Raw genomic sequence first — 21,624 nt, 5'->3', positions numbered from 1 at the left:
ACAAACCGAGAGATAGTCCCTAACATGTGCTTTTAATTACGCTACAGGGTCTGTCCTTTTTGTAAGGGGGGCCAGATGTCAATGCTACTAACATCGGATGTTCTTGTTTGACAACATAGGGAGATGCAGCCTTTTTTTTAAACTTGTATGTTACTTTTAGAGTTAGAATTGGTGGGTTGAAGAAGGGAGGGAAAGTTTGCATTTTAAACTAATTAGAGAATGTGATTTATGACTGTTAATTAAGGGAGGGAATTGTGTTTTGATAGGATGTGTTTAGGGGAGGAGAATTCAGTTTTTGGCTTTGACCATGTATCTGCGGAAGCTATGTTACTCAATTAAAAGATTCTTTAAGGTAAACAATGCCTTGAAGTTCTTTGAAGTATTACATTTGTTGGAACCATGACACAGTGTTAACTATGATTTGAAATGTTAATATTAAATTTGAATTACACTTCATTAAAATATTAAATATTAAAACCACTCAGCTCTGAAGCTGCCTGTTGTGCTGTAGTTCAGGGTTTTCTTTGCACACCATGGTTGTGTGGCTACATGAAGTCCCTGACATACTGCCATCCAGGGAAACCTTAGCTGGCCCAGCCTAGTCTAGCACTGCAGTGTGAAGTTGAAGTCTCCTCAGGACTTTATCCATCCAACCAGGCTTGGTTCAGCACTGTAATGTGAAGCTGGAATTGTCCTAGGAAGCCCCAGTTCATCTTGGTATGTAAAGTTCTATAACAGGGGGACTCCCCCCTTAATCACATGACCACATTGGCATTCAGCAGCTTCTCTGCTTTGTGGCCATTTGCAGTGACCATATTTTCTGACAAGTTTGACAAAGTCTGTCATTTACTTCCATTTTTTGTCAAAACTAGTTCAAAGTGTTTGGTTTACAACTGCGGTAGCTGCTTTGCTTAATGACTGCTACAAAAAAAGTTGTAAAATCAGGTTGATCATGTGAGTGACCTATTTATATGACAGTCATGGGTTACGACCATGATGGGCAGTCTCCATTACAATTATAACTGAGGACTACCTGTATAGCATCATGTAAATTTCCACTCTTTTAACCACATATTTTCCCTCTGTTCCATCAGTATATTGTGTCCAAAGTTCTTAGTTCATTTTGTCATATAGTCTCTCATTTGTTTTCTTCTTTTTCCAATTTCAATAAATATTTATACATTTTTAACAATTACATGTTCATCATTTGTTCAAATTCTGTCTTGTGCTGCTCAGTTCTAAACATCTACGCTACTTTAAAACTTTAATTGTACATACTAAACTAAATCCCTCTGCACTCAATTGCTCTTTTGATTTCATCTTATATTCTTCAGGTTCTTCTTCTAACAACTCTTGGTAAGTTAATAATTTTTCTTTACTGTTTTTTTTCCTGTAAAATTTCTAAAGTTAACTTGTTGAGATCACTGGTTATAGAAATCAAATCAATAACTAAAGTGCTTCTTGTACTGAGACCGAATAGCGCATATATACTGATTATGTGCCATCACGTTGTGTCAACTCTTACCAGTGACATAATTTTTCTCCATGAAGTACATGATTATATGTATTCGTGGTATGTATGTAAAAAATTACAGATGCTTGGTTTTAAAAATAAACCTTTTACCTTCTATTGAGTATTGCCATTGTATTGAATTGATCACTAGAGAACATAGATATGTGAACAAGCAGTTTCCTGTTTAATAGAGGGAAGGTTTGTCACAAAAGTTAACGTATGTCAGAAGGGGAAGTCAATCTTTCCCACCTCATCAGACCATCTACCTCAGCCAGAATTATAAAATTATTAAAGTTTTATTTAAAGGGCTTTCCTGTGGAATTTTGCAATGTTTGGATTTTTTTTTGAAATTGTAATTTAATTTGGAGAAATTGTGTGTATTGTTTTAGATGTAAATTGGCACTAAGTGCTGACCTCACATTAGAACTCACCCATAATTTTACAGGCATTTTAAATGTCTGTAATCCATGAGCAGTGTGTTTCAGTGGAAATATGAGATATGCTCTTTATATCTTTTCTTGAAGTGGGAAAGTAGTTTAGTTGATAGATTAATTCATTGAGCAGCCATAGTGATAAACTACTGGTTAAACAGGCAGGGCTTTTTTAAAAAAATCCATCTTGTGTTTCCTTGAGGGAAAGAAGAAACGGAAGTCTTTTTTTAACATCCTAAAAGATTAAGAGGCTTTGGGTGACTTTTTAATCTTCACTGCTTGAGCAACCTACCGTACTTCTTAGTTTAGACTTGAAAAATAATATGAATCTTGATCAGTACTTTTGTTTCCTCAAAAGCTCTATTTATATTGTCTTTGGCTTGTGTATGTATTTACATCCCACCTCCTAATCTTGCTGCACCACTCCAGGTAGTTAATACAGTATGAATAAGAATCAGTAAAATACCTGAATAATTAATAGAAACTATAATAATAGAACAAAAATAAAGTTGAAGTCCACCCATCTTAAAGTGGCCAAGGTTGAGAAACACTGATTTAGATGATAATCACTTTGGTGCAGGAGTTAAGGACAAGGGGTTAGAAACCAAGAGAAGCACAAAACCAGCTGGGTGACTTAGGAAGAAGGCAATGGCAAATCACTTTCAAAACAGTTAACTGCCAAGACATGTCAGGCGTTCGACTCAAAGGGATGTATATATGCGTGCACACGCACGAATAAACGAGAGGGGGGTGGAAATATTATTGATGTTTAAAGTAGTCTTTTCACCATCTAAAACTCCAAGCTCTCCCAAAATACACCCTGGCTGAACTGGATCTCTGTCTAAGTGAAAGGTGGATATATTTTTGGAAGCTTGGGATTTATTTAATGTTTAGAGGCCAAATTTGGTGAGGTAGTCATGGTACGAGAGTGGAATTTTTTGTCATAACTTTTAGGATTTATGCTCTATGATTTTTGTGGGTTTTGCCCCAGAATGTTTTGAAAAATATTATAATTCTTTGGCAATTGTGACACTATATTTGGAGAATCAGATGGTTCTAGTGTTATTGCAACTGTACAGAGAGGATTCTGAGAGTTCTAGGTTGCCCAGCCCTGAATTATGGGTTGAACAGAGACTGGCAAAATGGAGGCAAGGTCTGATATAAGGTTTTAATACAGAAAGAAAATGGTCATACAAGATTAACAACAGTAATTAATGTAATTTTGCATCCAGGAAGTATCTAAGCCATGTAGAGTTCCCCTAACATAGAGTTCCCTCTATGGAGAGGGGTCTTAGTGACTGATAGCTTTTGTAATGTTTTAAGCATAATAAAATCAATCAATCAATTAATCAAAGTAAAAGTTAATGTAGTTATTTCCATGAAATAGTACAAAATCACAGAATACCGTAGTCTGTAATATCATTGCCAGGGCCACACGGAAAGAGTGACTTATCCACATAAGTGATTTATAGCATCATGCAGCCATAACTATAGTGAAACATCACCAGTGTTGAAAGCTTTTATATCCCCACAGTGATGGCTGGATGATAGTATAAACCATAAGTATAAATATCTCTATTTTGGTGTGATCTGATGTGTTTACAAGGAATGATTGATTGTTATGTACACACACCTAGCATTCCACATTAGTACTAATAGCAGTGAGATGGCTGAAGTGTCCTATGAGGCCACTAGTTTCCCCAAATACCATTGAAATAACTTTACCATGTATATCTGAAATGTTCCATTGGAACAGGAATATTGCTAATGTGAATACATTTCTCTGTCAGTTCTGGATATACGCCAGAATCTTAAGCTTCAGGAAATCTTGGTACAGTTTCCATTGTCAGGCATGAGTGAGCAACAAATCAAGCTCTCAGTTTGGTGCAACAGCCCTTCTTTAGTATAAGCTGGTCCTTACGAGAAAACCTTGGATTATGTTGACATTTCTTGAGAATATAAAACCAAAGAATGCTTGGCTACTCAGTGTATGTGTTTAAGTGTCTATTGTAGAAAGTATTGTGAAATGAAACTAAATGAAAGTGCAAGAAGAATTAATACAGTTTGATATGAAATGTCAAGCCAATTAAAATACATTTAACTTTTTTTACAAGTCACACAATGGATACAAAAAATGTAACTATTACATGTTCAATCTATGCTTCCTGCTCTTTTTCTCCTTTAATTAAAAAAAAACTGTATTTCCTACTTCATTCAAGTTCACAGTCCTTGTCAGGCTTCAGTTTTGATTAATTTTAGAATTGAAGTGCCTAAAATGAGATTTTTTGCATTAGTGAATTGAAATTACAGCAACATGACCAAGGCTGTGGGGTGAAGTGATGGTGGTTTCAAGTATCTTCTCTCCCAGAAGCTCTCTGAATCCTCAGAATTCATTCATTCATTTCATTTTATTAAATTTATATGCCGCCCTTCTCCCTGAGGACTCAGGGTAGCTCACAACAATAAAAATTAAAAAACATAGAGTAAAAAATTTAAAAGAGAGTTTACACACACTGCATCCTATCTTGGTGTAATGGCTTGGTAGTTCTGCTGCTACTACCTATCTTCCAGGAGCATGCCTTACAGTACCTGTTGCCATACTTACTATGTTCTGTGAGACAAATAAGGCCTCTACACCCTTTCTATCCTGACATGGGAGAGGGAAGAGGAAATAATTTACGTATTTAGACTTACAGTTTTGAAGCCCAAGGATAGGGAAATCTCTGTGGAGCAATAGATGAATTTCAAAAGAGAGAAATTATAAGGACCTGCCTCAATTAATTCTCCCAAGAAAGCAGAACTCTTGAAACTTGCATTGTCTCAACAGGAACTTTTATTGGAAGGTATTGATAGCAAGAGAGTAAGGCAGTATCTGAGGATTTCCCATGTGAAACATTACATGAAAAGGACCCTTTCAAACCCCACCCCAAATGTCCAATTAGCTGGTTTGAATTTAACCAATCCATAGGTGTTAAGTTGTTGTGGGAAATAAGTGGTAAGGTGTCATTCTCAAGGCTGTCAGGTTTCTCTGCGGCTTCTTCCCATCTGACTGGAAATAAGGCAGATGGCCAGGGGCACATTCCTTTCACACTCCAAGTAAGATACTTCAAAGACGATAGAACAAAGCAAAGGAAATACAGTCAGGGGTGTCAAACTGCTGGCCCACGGGCTGGATGCGTCATCCAGAAGCTGTGCCCACCCCATTGCCGGCAATGATGAAAAGGCTCTGATACGTTGCGCGACATCATGTGATGTCGCGAGTTTGACATGTCTGCTCTAAGTGAACCACAAGGTAAGATGGCATGCCCCTATTAAGAGAGTCTGGTGCAAAAAGGGTCCAAGCTGCATAAAAAGACACATTGACTGAGTCAATGGATTTCAGAGACAATAACATTTAAATGATATATCTCTTTCAAAATTAAAAGCAATCTTTCACAATATTGCTAACTAAACTTCCACTGCCAGCAATGTTTCTGGTCTGCTTCCCTGGATTTTCCAGATTTTTGCACATTATAATCTTAAACCAGAGGTTTAAGAAAACAGTTGTAACTTTTCATTTTTAAATAGACTCTGTACTGGAAGGTAACCTCAGCTAATTTCTTTTAAAACAGGGGTGTCAAACTCAATTTCATTGAGGGCCGCATCAGCATTGCGGTTGCCCTCGGGGCCGGGTGGGTATGGCCAGGGTGGGCGTGGCCTACTGGGTGGGCGTGGCTAGAGTGTTTATGGCCTACTGGGTGGGCATGGCCAGCTCTACATCGTTCGCATCAAGGGTGCCTATGGGGGCCTGGGCAGGAGTGGGACAGATCTGAGGGTCTCTGGCAGAAGGAGGGTCTCTGGGCCAGGGCCAAGGCAGCGGGGGCCGTTCCCTCACTGTTTCCAGGATGGCTTCACGGGCCACATGAAACCACTTCGCGGGCCGGATCCGGCCCCCGGGCCTTGTGTTTGAGATGTCTGTTTTAAAAGGACCAAAATCTTTTCTCTCTCTAAAGTAAGGGGAGCAGTTGGAGGGAGTCTGTCTTTTGCTGCATGCTCAGTTTTCATGTTGATTGCAAACGTCTGCTGTCTGCCTGGCATGCAGCTGACAGTCTGTGAAAGCAGACTGGAATGGTTTCACAATGAAAACCTACTGTGTTTAGACAGTATAATACTGCCTGTATAATTAAAATATGCAAGTGAGCAGTTAATTTGAATGTTAGTGGTTGAGGCCATCAGAAGAGCAAGAACCACCCAAAGCTGTAAAAGAGGAAGTAAAGCAGTTAACTGATTACCTTGTAGCAACATTTGTGCATTAGGGGACTAAATGGTATGCATTAAGACCAGATATGATCAAACCTATACCATTAACATAAAGACTTTGAAAAATAATGTATTAAAATAGCTAACTAGGTCTACCTTCAAAGCAATTCCTGTACAGAAGATGCACAAGCACAATAACTGTTCTGATAGTTCCTGAAGTGCTAAAGCAATTTAAAGGTTTTTGACTAGGCTAACCTCTTTGCTGTTATTTACTGCTTTTCTCAAAGATCCTATGTGTTTTAATGTTCCTCCAAAAATACATATATCTAAAAGAAGAAAAATACAGAATGTTCATAGGGGGAAAAAATCCCAAGGTATATGATCTATCTATATTCTCTATTAAATAAGTGATAGTACTCACTTAACAATCACAACTGAGCCCAAAATTTTGGTCATAAGTCATTGTACTCATTAAGTGGGTTACAATATGATCTGACTCAATTTTATGATTATTTTCATGCCCGAAATGCAATCACATGACTGGGTTGTGTGTGGGGGCGGCAGCAGCCATAAGTTCAAGGGCAGTTTGTATTTGAGGTCCACTGTAAAGTGACTGCTTAAGAGATTGGTTATTAAAAAAGGACTAACTGTATTGTCCACAGTTTGAATCAAAATGTTGTTCCATAGGTGGATTTTATTTTCATAATTATGCTTGGAGGAAAGAAGATGTATACTTGCTCAGAATTTCTAGAGTTTCAGTTAGCAGTAGATTACTTTGATACAGTACAGAGTTACAAACGATATATATTGTTCCTAGTGTTCCTAATGACAAACCCAGGACAATTTGAAAAAGAAAAATGATTGTAACATTGTTGTGCATAATAGACAGCATCCCAAAATTGTTGCTATGTACACAGATTTTTATCTTCACAAAGGAGTCTTCCAATTCCCAGAATAACAATGGTATTTGTGTGTGTGTGTTGATTTAATAAATAAATATAGAAGTATGTGCAATGAAAACTTACTGATACAATAGTAGATGAAAAACGTCTTGTGCAATTCTAATTTATGACATATCAACTAGGGTTTCTGCAACAATATTTGGGATTTATTGAATACAATTATCTTTACTCCATATGATGTTTTCATAACTACTGTCTGGATGTTCTTCAGCAAGCTGTCCTTCCTTTTTGTCTTTTACTTTTTAAAAGATTAGAGGCGATTATTTAAGTCAGGGCTCTTCAAACTTGGCCCTTTTATGACTTGTGGACTTCAACTCCTAGAATTCCTCAGCCAGGCATGCTGGCTGAGGAATTCTGGGAGTTGAAGTCCACAAGTCATAAAAGGGCCAGGTTTGAAGACAACTGGTTTAAGTGCTAGATGTTATATATTTACAAATCACTATCCAGTTCCTTTATATTAAAGTATTATATTTTAATTACCTATGGTTGTTTTTAGCAAGTATGAGTCTTCTTTGTGCATATTAAAATGATTTGTGTTGAAAAGGGAAGCATTATTTATATTATTTAGAGCCTCTGAAATTGGTTCCTCACCCCTTTTGTTCTCATTATTTCAGAGCCTTCCATGAGCTCTTATGTTGTGTCACTTAACTTCCACCTTGTTTGAGGTGGAAGAGAAAAGATAGATAGAGCAATAAAGTTCCTGACCAGCAGTAATTATTGTTTTGTCCTGTTCCATGGATGTTTAACTTGTTTCTCTTTGCTGAGCACTTCAGCATTATTAAACAAAGTAGCTATTTCCCCATTCTTGTTACAAGAGGAATGAGGCAATAATGACACCTAGGCTGAGTAGTGACAATTTTATATTTATATTTTATAGTTATCTAATTAGAAGGCTTTTTCTATTTGAATCTCTGTATCTTATATTATTCATTTGGAGGGAACTCTGGAAAGCTTATCCAGTATTGGACATTCCAAAGACAGTAATCATGGCCATGCTTAAAAGGCACTGAACAATGTTTAGGAGATTTTGAATTCTAAAATGTCTTTGCATAGGAAAAATAACAACAGCTAAACTGATGAAATCAAAATAGGTTGCATAACAAATGCTTGAATAAATATTAATATGAGCACAACCACTAAGCTATCTTTACACTTTTAAACCCTATTTTATTGTCTTAATAGTAATTTCCCAAAATATATTACACAAAAAATAACTGTGTTATCTGTAAAATAAAAAGGTTGATGACTTTCCATTTCCTAAAAAATATATTTAACATTTTAGGCAAGGTAATAATTGATAACATTTCTTTTGGTAAAATATATGTATGTCTTTTATTGATAAGATTTAGACTCAAGCATCAAAATTGTTTCAAAACTTTATATTAAGTTTTAGAACCTTGTAACACTTCCTTCAATTAAAAAAAAAACCTCTGAAGAATAAGCATTGCAAAAGTTCATTCTGTAACAATGAATGGCAATCAATTGTGCAAAAACAGACAAATTTGGATTTTGATTTGTGTTATTTTATTTTTGACAGAAACTAACCCTAAGTTTTATTTCTAGAAAAGCTGATTGCTTATCAAAGAGAGTTTCACGCTTTGAAGGAACGCCTCCGCATAGCTGAGCACAGAACCCTGCAACGTTCTTCTGAATTAAATACCATCTTGGAGCAGTTCAGACGGGCAGTAGCAGAAACAAATGGAAGCAAGGATGCATTGAGCAGTGTTTCAGGTATAGAATGGTGAATTTGAAGATTATTGGGCTTGCTAGTCTCACTAGGTCTCTCCTGCTTTCCATGTCATAGAATACAAAAGCCCTCTTACATTATTATTTCTTGCTTTCATATGCAATTGAACATAAAATACTACTTTTATTTATTACTTCTCTTTATACTATTGTCTTTCACTTTTTTCTCTGTACCAGGAATTCTCAAGTTGCAATATAATTTGAGATTTATTTTTACTTTGCATGGACATGGATAGCCTCTTTTGAGAGTTGTTTGTTCTGCCAAGAGATTTAGTAAAGATTAATGTTAGGCGTGTATTCACCTATTCAGACTCTTCTCACATTCACATTCTCACACACACAAACACACACACACACACACACACACACACCTCCCTTTAATTATGCTCTCTGCTTACCCCTGCATCTATACATAACCAAGGGAGATCTGTGACTTATTTACTTGATGAATCAGAGCAACAGCAGTTATTCTGCTAGTAAACCTCTTAGGTTGCATTGGATGCATTGAAAGAAGGTAGTATTGCTCATAGGCTTAACTTAGATCTTAGCCATTTGTTTTTGCCTTTCCACATAGACGATCTTGGGAGGTATGACCTCCAGAAAACCAGAGACCACTGTATGATAGAAAAGTGATATAAAAATGTCAAACCCTTGCAACTATCCAGTGGTTGGCTTGTTTGGTTGATTTGGTTTTGCAGCCCAGGCTCCAGGAGGGGATAGAAGCAGAGAAGAAAGACAATAGAATCCCCCAAAGATTGGAGGAGGATCAAGGGCAAACTTTCAAAAATATGGCGACTTTGACAGAACCCAAATATCTGGCCACTCTAAATGGAAATGTTGCTTCCATTCTTAAACTGATTGAATAATACTATCAGGTTTCCGACGTATGGGCTTTTAAAGTGACTCTGAGGCATTGTTTATCTTAAAAGTCCTTTATTCAGCCTAATACACTGGCAAATGCTTGCTCGAAGGAAGCTGGAATCTGAAATCTCCGTCCCTTGCACAATATATTAAAACACAATTCTCCACCTTTCTAATTTTGTCATTAATCATATTCTGCAATTAATTTAAAGAATCAGTTTCCCTTCCAAACCAGCTAAGTTCTTATCTTCTTTAGTTAGAGATGGTTTTGAAGGTACATTCCTCCTCTTCCCCCCTCCCAACCTTAAACTCAATCTCTTAAAGCAATTCACAAGTTTAACATATGAAATGGCTACTTCTTCATCTCTTGTCAAGCAATAACATTCGATGTTAGCAGCGTTGACAAATACGATGTATGAGAGGTTGTTTCCATTTCTTTTGCACCATTGGACTATCTAATTAGAAGTTTTTTATTATTATTTGTATATCTGTAGCGGCGAACCTATGGCACATGTGCCAAATGTGGCACGCAGAGCCCTCTCTATGGGCACGTGCGCCGTCACCCCAGTCGGCCTCCGCCACCATGTGCAAAAAAAAAAAAAAGGTTCGATCAATCAATTTCAACTTCTCACAGGGAAAAAAAAGATCTTGCAAAGTTGGAATTGCTTGATTGAACATTATTTTCAGTCCCACACAGCAGCAAAGGAAGTGACATGTTGGAGCTGGAAAAAAGGTGCTGTGTGGGGATGGGGGGAACGGTAGGAGCAGGGCACTCCATGCGAGGGGTGGGGCAGGGCCTGTTGTTTCCCTCCCCCTGCCAGACACCTGCTGAAGCTGCACAGGATAAGGTTGCTGCCCCCATCCCCGCTCAGGTGCCCTCGCCTCCCCCAAGTGTTTTTTTTTTTACTAAGCTGCTGTCAGCTGCATTCTATTTCTCCATTCACTTCTCAGCCTTAGCCACGTGTTTGTGGGACAAAAAAAAAGTTCCATGAGACCTTCGAACTTCTCGTGAAATCTCGCAAGAAGTTAGAAAGTCTCAGGGAACATTTTTTTCATTTTTACCGATAGTCCCACAAACACGTAGCGAAGGCTGAGAAGCAAGTGGAGAAATGGAATGCAGCTGAAAGGCAGGTTAGTAAAAAAAATGCTTAGGAGAGGCGAGGGCATCTGGGTGTGGGGGGGCTCCGGCAACCTTACCCTGCATGGTGGTGGGAGGGTTAATGGTGGGCGCGGGGCCCCCAGGAGGAGCTGCGTAAAGCAGGTGAAGGGAGGCTGGGCAGATTGCGGTGCCAGCAGCGGCGGTGCAGAGGCCGATTGTATGTGTCAGCAGGACAGCTGTGTGAGACAGAGGCACTGCCCAGGGCTGGTGGGGAGACCACTTGTTTGATATCCCAGGAAGATATTCACTTGAATTAAAAAAAATAAAAATAAAGGGGTTTGAAGAGTATACAAAGATCTTATTGCAACCTCCCTAACTTAAATGCATATTTTCCTGGGACTTGTTAGTATTACTAGGGGGGGCTAGGGGGGCTTTTGCCCAGGTTCGCCTGGTGCGCCAGTTGCGGCCCTATCTGGACCGGGAGGCCTTATGTACGGTCACTCATGCGCTCGTGACCTCTCGCCTAGACTACTGTAACGCTCTCTACATGGGACTTCCCTTGAAGACTACTCGGAGGCTCCAACTGGTACAGAATGCGGCCGCGAGAGTTGTCTTGGGAGTTTCCCGGTACTCCCATGTTACACCTTTGCTCCGTGAGCTGCATTGGTTACCAGTTGTCTTCCAGGTAAGGTTCAAGGTTTTGGTTATGATCTTTAAGTCCCTACATGGCATGGGTCCACGATACCTCGAGGACCACCTGCTGCCAGCGTCGACTCCCCTCCGCCCTGTGCGCGCCCACAGAGAGGGCCTCCTCAGGGTGCCTCCTGTCAAGGAATGTCGACTGGTGGCCCCCAAGGGGAGGGCCTTCTCTGTGGGTGCTCCGGCGTTATGGAACCAACTGCCGGTCGAGCTCCGGATGGCATCAGACCTCCGATCCTTCCGTCGCGGGTTGAAGACCCATTTATTTGAACTAGCGGGTCTGGCCTGATGGGGGTACATGGGTTTTTTATAGGCTTGTTTTATTATTCTTGTTTTAACTTGGGCTTTGATTTAATTGTTTTTTAATGTTTGTATTGTTATTTATATTTATGCCCTGTGAACCGCCCTGAGTCCCTTTGGGAGAAGGGCGGTATAAAAATCTCAATAAATTAAAAATTAAAATTAAATTACCTGAGCCTAGGAAAACATGCAACTTTTTCAAAGAGGTGCTAGAAGTGAATATACCCATGATCTTATGCAAATATACCCCTTGTGTTTGCTTTTAGATGAAACATTGAAGTTATTAAATGAACTGACAAGCAGAAGATCTCTTCAAGTGCCAAATATATATTACCACTTGCCTCATTTGTTGAAAAATGAAGGAAGCCTTCGACCCTCTGTACATGTTGGCCTTGGACGAACAGGAGGTAAACTAGCAAAATCAATATGATTGATAGTGTGATGCACTTAAAGGTGTACTTAAAAATCTATTGTAGATAGATTCAGTGTGTCTTCTGAGAAACAAAGTGAAGTTTTCTTTTCTTGTATATCTCATAGAATTCAAATGGAATTAAAGCTTGTTTTCAACCTTTTTGCTTATTGTTTCATACAGATCCTACTGTTTTGATGCTAAGGTATAAGAAAAACAATGGATTTGAAACAGCATGCATTTGCCTTAATTAAAAAAATAACAATGCATGAAATTTTGAGATCATAATTTAGCAAATATGGATGCTGCACAGCTTTCATAAAACTTTAAAAGTAAAATAAATAATTGGATTAGTTTATCTTTTTGATTTTTCACAACTGTTTCAACAGTCAGTAGCTTTAATAAAATGTCATATTTATCCTGATCACCTTCTTATTCAGTTATTGATTTGTCTTTGCTTAAATAATATGAACAAATGACTCCTGAGTAATTAGAATGGGCACTGAACATATTGTAGGAAAACATGCGTATTACAGTGAGGGAAAACATTATTTCATCCCCTGCTGATTTTGTACATTTGTCCACTGACAAAGAAATGATCAGTCTGAACTTTAATGGTAGATTTATTTTAACAGTGAGAGACAGAATAACAACAACAAAATCCAGAAAAATGCATTTCAATGAATGAATTGCATTTTAATGAATGAAATAAGTATTTGATTCCCTATCGATCAGCAAGATTTTTGGCTCCCAGTTGTCTTTTATACAGGTAATGAGCTGAAATTAGGAGTGCTCCTAATCTCAGCTTGCTACCTGTATAAAAGACACCTCCCCACAGAAGCAATCAATCAATCAGATTCCAAACTCTCCACCATGGCCAAGACCAAAGAGCTGTCCAAGGATGTCATGGACAAGATTGTAGACCTACACAAGGCTGGAATGGGCTACAAGACTACTGCCAAGCAGCTTGGTGTGAAGGTGACAACGGTGTGATTATTCAGTCTCCCTTGGCCTGGGGCTCCATGCAAGATCTCACCTCGTGGAGTTTCAGTGAACATGAGAATAGTGAGGAATCAGCCCAGAACTACATGGGAGGATCTTGTCAAAGATCTCAAGGCAGCTGGGACCATAATCACCAAGAAAACAATGCCATGAAGACTGAAATCCTGCAGTGCCCAAAAAGTCCCCCTGCTGAAGGAAGCACATGTACAGGCCCGTCTGAAGTTTGCCAATGAACATCTGAATAATTCAGAGGAGAACTGGGTGAAAGTGTTGTGGTTGTCAATGCTGTGACACTGGTTGTTCCCGCTCTGAAAACTAAGAGAAATTGCAACCATTTTTACTCTGCTTTCAGCATGCTTTTTCTGCTGTTTAGGAATTGGATGTAGAAGGGGGGATGGGGTGAATGCTTGAGCTCAGCTAGCCACAATAATAATGCAACTCAATGGGAACTCAAAGACACAAACCTTTTGGTGGACTGAGGAGCTGGAGAGGGAGCCCACGCTTCAGTCTAATTGGAGAATGTGATTTATATCTGCTTCCAGGGGGTGGGAATTACATCTTGTTACTTTGTATCTGGGGGAAGGAAATTTAGTTTTGGGTTCAACTATGTAGTACCAGTACAGTGTATCCTAATAAAATGTTCTTTAAGGAAGAATTCTTGCCTTGAAGTTCTTTTGATGGATTTCATTTATCGGAACCATGACAGTAGTCAGATGAGACCAAAACTGAGCTCTTTAGCATCAACTCAACTCACCGTGTTTGGAGGAGAAGGAATGCTGCCTATGACCCCCAAGAACACCATCCCCACCATCAAACATGGAGGTGGAAACATTATGGCTTGTGGTGTTTTCTGCTAAGGGGACAGGACAACTTCACCTCATCAAAGGGACGATGGACGGGACCATGTACTGTCAAATCTTGGCTGAGACCCCCCTTCCCTCAGCCAGGGCATTGAAAATGGGTCATGACAATGACCCAAAACACACAAACAAGGCAACAGAGAAGAAGCACACTAAGGTCCTGGAGTGACCTAGCCAGTCTCCAGACCTTAAACCTGTAGAAAATCTGTGGAGGAAGCTGCCAAACATCAGCCTTGAAACCTTAATGACTTGGAGTGGATCTGCAAAGAGGAGTAAGATGAAATCCCTCCTGAGATGTGTGCAAAACTGGGTGGCCAACTACAAACATATTTTAACATGCACTGTTAAAATAAAGCTACCATTAAAATTATAGACTGATCATTTCTTTGTCAGTGGGCAAACATACAAAATCAGAAGGGGATCAAATAATTTTTCCTCTCATCATTAGATTTCAGATATCATAGTAAATGTACATTTTCTGTTCAAAAATTATAATCCTAAACATATAATGTGCCTGAGAAAAAATATGGTTGCTTGATTAGAATTTTGGATGTTTGCAAGGCAGTATTTTCCCATGTATAATGTTTATAGACTTACACGTAATCCTTGTTTAGTGACCTGGCTGGACTAAGATCATAAGCATAGTTGCAATTTCACATAGTGACTGATTTGTTTAACCACTGAGTTGCTGATCCCAATGGTAGTCACTAAATGAGGACTACCAGTATTTAAAAGATTTATAAGGCCATCCCTCTACAACTCACAATTCTGGGTGTTGTAAAAACTATTATACATCAGCAGTAAATACATGTACAGCAAAAATAAATACAAAAACCAACCAAAAACACACGGCCAAAAACCAAAGATATAATCAACACACAATTGAGATGGCTATGAAAACATATACAAGCATCATAAATAAGCTTATCCACCTTCTTGGGCCATACATAGATGAAAAGCCAGGTGTTCACAGCTTGTGGCAATTTGAACCATCTGGGCAAACTCATTCTAAAGGGCAGGGGCAGAATAGAGAAGGCCCATTTTCTAGGTCCTGTTAAGTAACATTGTTTCAGAGAGGGAACCTGGAGTGGTGCCCATTTTGTGCAACCTTGTTTCATCGGTATGATACTGGGTTGCTATGCTTATATTACTGATTTAGTACACTGGGTGTAATGTTTTTCTTATCTAATTTTGGATGGCTTATTTTTATAGAGCAATCAGCTTTAATGAAAAATTGCATTTTGCGGGCTTTACACTCTTTTGAGGCAGCAAGTTTTCTTTGTTCTAATGCATGTTAGGCATGAAAGACATAAGGCCATGCATTAAGATTCGTAGCAATCTATGTGTATGCATGCAAACTGTTTTAAAGATAGGCTAAGGATATCTGTTTCTCATATGCTTGCTGGATAACAACTTAATTTTAAAATATTTCTCTAGTAGATTCTTAATGTTACAAAAATTATTGTCACATTCAGTGAAACTTGGATGTAAGTGTTTTATATTAAAATATGTTTTTATTTTATGGAATCTTATAGATTTTTAGATTTAGGCTTGCATTTAAACATTTAAATGCACTTTCTAGGAAGAAAAGCATAGAAAGAAAAATCAACAAATCCTGGGTACTTTCAGGCCACCAACTTCTGTTCAATCTCTTGCACATTCTGTAAAATTGTCTACATTTGCCATGCAGACAATTTCACATGGAGTGTTGGTACTAAGCAGGCCACTCACTGCAAATTTCAGCATGCGCTGATAAGTGTGAAAGCTTGATTGACTGATTATGTGCCATCAAATTATTATTGACTGCTAGTGACCACATAGATAGGAACAGATTGTAAGGGAGAAAATCTAATTGTTATTTCAAAGCATGCTGCTCTCCTTGAATTATGAACTGTGGGAGGAAGCATAACTTTTAATTAGATGATATGAGGACTAAATGGGATTGTGATGCTAATTATTTTTTAATTGTTTAATTCACAATGGATTGTTTAAAACAGAAGTGACCAACATTTTCTAGTGTGAGAATTGTACTTGGTCTTGAAGGACATACAGAAAATGGACATTGGGACAAAATGATCTTGGTTTAATTTAATTTTCCTGTCCTTTTAACGCATTAAAATTGGTAAAAAAGTGAGAATTTTTGGTGGAGTTCTGGGGCCACATTTGGCTAAAGGTTTACAACTCAAAACATGTATCTCCACCTCTATCCCTACCTTTTTGGGCCATTGCCCATCTTTGGAAAATTATGAGAACATTAAGTACTCTTAGAAAATGGTTGTCATGGACATGGAGGGCAAGGCTAGTTGCAAAAAAGGTATAAATTTATGAGGATATTTCATGCTCTCACATAAACACCAATGATGCTCCCCACTGTTACCTCATATTCTTCTGACTATATTTTTTTGTCAGACCAACTGTTTTATTTTTTTTTTATAATTTAAACCTAAGATTTCTGAAGAAGTCAGATGGGGCATGGTAGCAGTAGCAAAGGAGACGTCTGCAGAGACTGTAATTCTCATAAATGCTTTTTTTTTATTCTCAGATTTAAAATTTGAGGACCTAGCAGTAAAATTCCAGCTTCAAGCTTGTGAAGAATATTATTTTCTCTGGCCAAGCTTTGAGGTGTTAACTGCTTTCTTGAAAGTATCATTTTTAAATGCTTTTTTATGCATCCTGTTTTCAGAATACCTGCTGGAAATGCTTCACACTACATATTAAGAGAACAGAAAACAAAGCAAACTAACCCAAAAATCAGTAACTTTTTATGAGTATATTTAAAAACTGCACAATAAGCCATTTCTCTTATGTTCAAGGAAACTGATTTGTCTGTTTGTTTTTAGTTTCTATAGTAATGGGGATTCCAACTGTCAAGAGAAAAGTAAAATCTTACCTTACTGAAACTCTTCACTCGCTGATTGATAAGCTGTCACCCGAGGAGAAATTGGATTGTGTTATGATTGTATTCATAGGAGAGGTAATTCAAACATTGATTATTTGATTTATATAGCTGTCCATTTCACATATATTACTCTGGGAGGTTTACAATAAAATAGATAAAAAACAATAATTAAAATAAAATGCATATTGTAGCAGCTGGGCATCATAAAATAACTGTCAACAAAAGCAAGAGATGGGCTCTGTCACGCTTTGGAGGTCCCACATTCAAGCACAAGACCAGGTTTTTAAGGTCTTGATAAAGGCCAGCAAGGTCAGGGCCTAACTTAATCTCAGGGGGAATGGAGTCTACAGGATGATTGCCAGAGCATAAAAGAACTTCTTCCTGGGCTCTAGTAAGCTGACACTCCTTAGCATGCCCCTCCTGCCAGACTTGGAGGGATGGGTAGAAACAGTTGGTGAGGGATGGTCCCATAAGTAGCCCATGGAAGTATTTAAAGGTAACTACCAATGTCTACTACTTCTTTGAGCAGAAACTGTGAACCCAGGGGGACCTCCAGATTGTGCACCAGGTCTGTCTGCACTGTGCCACCCCATCCAGAGCCAAAGATAGAAGGTCCCCCAAACCAGAAGTCCAAAAACACAAAGCCACTTGGCCTTGCCTGTTTATCTGAAGTGATTATGATTATGATTCCCATAACTTCCAGGCACCAAGAGAGAACCTCCATAGCATCATAGCACCGAGTGGAGATGTAAAGCTGAGTATCATCAGCATACTGGTGATACCTCACCTCAAAGCTTCACATGTAAAGCTTCCTGTAAATCTTAAACATTTTTTTAAAATTAAAAAAATATATTTTCTGTTTGTTCTAAGGTTTATCTCTTAGATGGAACATGGGGTCGAGGAGGATAGAAGGCAGATTAAGATTTTACCTATAGATCTTGGATTATCTGAACCAGATATAAAAACCTCTTGTTTCCATTTTATATACAATGGATACAACATAATCATCAGTAGCATGATACTAAACACTCATCAGTTTAGACTAGAGAAAGTAAAGCAATCCAGTTAGTTTAAAGGTCCTTGTTTCACAGATAAGAGTGCTCAGATCATACCCTAAGAACTGTCTTTTGCATGGTGTCCAAAAAACCCCAATGTTTTTCTTTGCAGCTATATGTTGCAGAGGAGATGTGGTTGAAAGAAATGAGATAATGGGCCATTAGTATCAAAACTTTATTATGTGCTGCTCTTTGAGGCATACAATTTGTGGAAGTTCATTCAAAAATGAAAACAACCTCAGATCTGGTTCTGAGGTATACAGGAAGGCTTTTAATGGTGGCCAGATGAATTCTAGACAAACTGCACAAATTTAATGCTTTTTGGTGTGGAATGAGTTGGCAAGGTAGAGAATCATAACTGTCATAAGGGAAATTGCTCATTAAAAAAAATATACACGTGCTTCTTTGTGAAAGGACTTGAATTGCACCAAATGAGTACTGTTGAGTGTTTACTGTTAAGGGAAAATATGTTCTGTTTGCTAAAGGCAGTCAGATCAGGAGAAACAAAGCTGGGCCCTTATAATAATTTCTGTTTGTTTAATATTGGAAGGTATTAATGACATTGAGCCTAAAGCAGCATTGAACTTAATTCAGGAGTTATATAGCTTGTGCAGTCAGCTTCTGAACTATGTATTAAAAAGGTTAGAGTCCTACATATGTAAGATTAAGAGGCCAGCAATCCTGTGTCTACTCCTAAAGTACTTTTCCTTTTGTCCTTTATGTTTCTGAAACAATATTTTGATGAGCTTTGGGTTTTGGCTGGGAGAGAAGGGGTAGGAAAATTCATTCCCGTCTGCTTCTTTCTGGATCAGCTCATGTGTTTTGTGGAAGCTTATAGAGTTGTTGCTAGAGGATTCAAACTTTCCTGGCTGGTCCAAAAAACCAAAATTATATCAAATGAGTTGTGGACTGAAACATTTAATGTTTATGAATTCGTTAGAACAGGGCTTTTCAACCAGTGGTACGGGTACCACCTGTGGTACATTGTCACCTGGCAGGTGGTACATGACCATCCTAGAAAAGTGGTAGTGGGGGAGGGGAATGAGCTGAACCAGTGGCAGCACCGCCCAAACCTAAGTGAGAGATGGCTGGAGCTAGGTGACTGGTGGTACTTGGATGTTGCCATATCCTAAAAGTGGTACAATGGGTGAAAAGGTTGAAAAGCCCTTCCTTAGAACAGTGTTTCTCAATCTTGGCAACATTAAAATGTATGGTCTTCAACTCCCAGCATTGAAGTTCATACTTTAAGAACTATGGACTTCAGAAGTTACTAAGGTTGAGAAACAGTGCCTTAGAACAAATACATTGGATTATTGGTTTCCAAAACTCTTTTTTTAATTAAGCCATTTTCTGTATATGGAGAGATATATTTCATTTGGAGTAGATAAAAGTTTTATAGGATACATATAATTAAGATCATATCCATTTGGCATAATTTTTTTGTTTCCCTGAACTCTTACAAATGAATCCAAAGTTGATTTTTGTAGCATTTTTACTTCTGCTACCCTTGAAACATTGAGAAGAAGCAGGAAATACAATCACCAAACAGTTCTCCCTGAAATTATCCTGAGGTTCAAAAGATGGTTCTGAAAAAGTAACTTACTCCATCCACTGCTGGCTCCATAGAGTACAAAACTTCATTGCTCCACTCCATGCAATAGAAAAAGAAATAACCATAATTTCCCCTGTTTATATTTTCAGCATAAGCTCCATGCATGTTAGCCAATCTTGTGAAAAGGAAAAGCTATCTTCCGTTTCTTTTTAAAAGTCTAAGCTAGCTGAGATGCTGAAAGGATAACTTAATGGCATTTTACAGTCTGGTACTATAGTGTATATTATAGTATATACTACTATAGCCAACTTTGCTGGCTGTGGAATTTTGGAAGTTGAAGTTCATGTATCATAAAGTTGCCAAGATTGAGAAATGGTGGTCTGGTACTTTTCACAGAAATTCCAGCCATGATTCCTGATTGCAGTGTAGAACTTCTGGGTGTATATGATGGTGGAGAAAGGAATAGTTATCCAGAACCTAGACACTGGGATTGGATGAGACAATGATATGCTACTTATGCATACCAAAGAAATCATGCTGTGCTAATTTTTTTTCCAGAGAAATTATAAAGCTAACTAGAAGGATTTTAATTGGGCTACCTCGATTCTTAACATAGTTAGAATGCAGTGGATGCTTTGCTTGTGTGTAGGAATTGGGGAGCATAATTAGGCAAGAACAACATAGTTCACCTATGAGCCCCACCATTACAATTCCCATTCTCCCCTCCTTCAGTTTGCTTCAGTTTCAGTATAGAACCAGAGATAAGCCATCTCATAATCAAAGTAAGCAGATATCATGGGGAAGGACAATTCAGAACTTCAAGCTTCAGAGATTGTACATGTGGAGAGGTCCTGCTCTTTTTCCAGTGCTTTTCTGGGTTCAGATTCAGGTACAGTGCCCAAAATATACGTGCCTACTGTGCATTTATAAAGAATAAAGGACCTATATTTAAATTGCTGCTTTTCCCAATCAAACATACGAATGAGAGTAAAAGTAAAAACGCTAAAGTTGAATTGAGGTGAATGTTTTGCTGGCCGTTATCTGTGACAAGAAAACAATCCTTTTGTATGGCATTTGTTAATGAATGAATACATTTGGGTGGTTACTATCATGTTAGCCTACTTGAAGAACAAAAATAAGCATACAAACTATGCAATTGTCAAACCAATTAACCATACTATATATAAAGGTGTTGTTTTCCTTTTTTTTCTAGACAGAACTTGACTATGTAAATGGTGTTGTGGCAAACCTTGAAAAAGAGTAAGTTTAATTTATACAAGTTACCAGTGAAATATTTTGGATTATCTACTTTTTAGTACACAGCTTAGAATCCAAAACTGACATTTCTAAATAAGTTTGTGTATATATTACATCAATATAAAATATACATTACAGTTATATAGTTATATAATGGAATATTGAGATAACTTTTCTTCTAAAACAGCAAATAGTATTACAATGTAAGATCCAGGCAGTCTTGAATTGTATACATCCACATTGTCAAGTTTCCGACGTATGGGCTTTTCAAGTGACTCTGAGACATTGTTTACCTTAAAAGTCCTTATTTAGCCTAATACACCGGCAAATGCTTGCTCGAAGGAAGCTGGAATCTGAAATCTCCGTCCCCTTGCACAATATATTAAACACAATTCTCCACCTTTCTAATTTTGTCATTAATCATATTCTCCAATTAATTTAAAGAATCAGTTTCCCTTCCAAACCAGCTAAGTTCTTATCTTCTTTAATTTCATATGGTCTTGAGGTACAATCTTCCTTCTCCCTCCTCCCAGCCTTAACCGTATCTCTTAAAGCAATACATAAGTTTAACATATAGCTGCTTCTTCATCTCTTGTCTAGCAAGGACATTCAATGTTAGCAGCGTTGACACACATGAAATAAAGATTGCATACCTACATTAAAGTTTTTATATTAGTGGTAAAATATAAAAAAGACTGCCTAGGTGCTTAAGAAGTTAATATTGTTTGGTTGGTTTTGTA

The 21,624-nt window shown here is 38.0% G+C and overlaps 1 protein-coding gene across 4 annotated transcripts in view; it reads left to right on the top strand.

Moving 5' to 3' along the window:
* The window catches only part of MGAT4A (alpha-1,3-mannosyl-glycoprotein 4-beta-N-acetylglucosaminyltransferase A), a 94,936-nt gene that overhangs the window by 38,638 nt on the left and 34,674 nt on the right, over positions 1-21,624 (top strand). For all 4 annotated transcript variants that reach the window (XM_083362481.1, XM_083362480.1, XM_083362479.1 and 1 more), the window contains 4 exons: positions 8,709-8,876; positions 12,117-12,257; positions 16,962-17,095; positions 20,841-20,887. In XM_083362481.1, coding sequence (XP_083218607.1) covers positions 8,709-8,876; positions 12,117-12,257; positions 16,962-17,095; positions 20,841-20,887 — 490 coding nt within the window. The remainder of the gene's footprint in view (positions 1-8,708; positions 8,877-12,116; positions 12,258-16,961; positions 17,096-20,840; positions 20,888-21,624) is intronic.

The sequence above is a fragment of the Vipera ursinii genome (genome assembly GCF_947247035.1).
Source record: "Vipera ursinii genome assembly, chromosome: 4".
In the NCBI taxonomy this organism is placed as follows: domain Eukaryota; kingdom Metazoa; phylum Chordata; class Lepidosauria; order Squamata; family Viperidae; genus Vipera; species Vipera ursinii.
The sequence above is the reverse complement of the archived record's forward strand: the minus strand, read 5'-3'. Positions and strand labels throughout refer to the sequence as shown.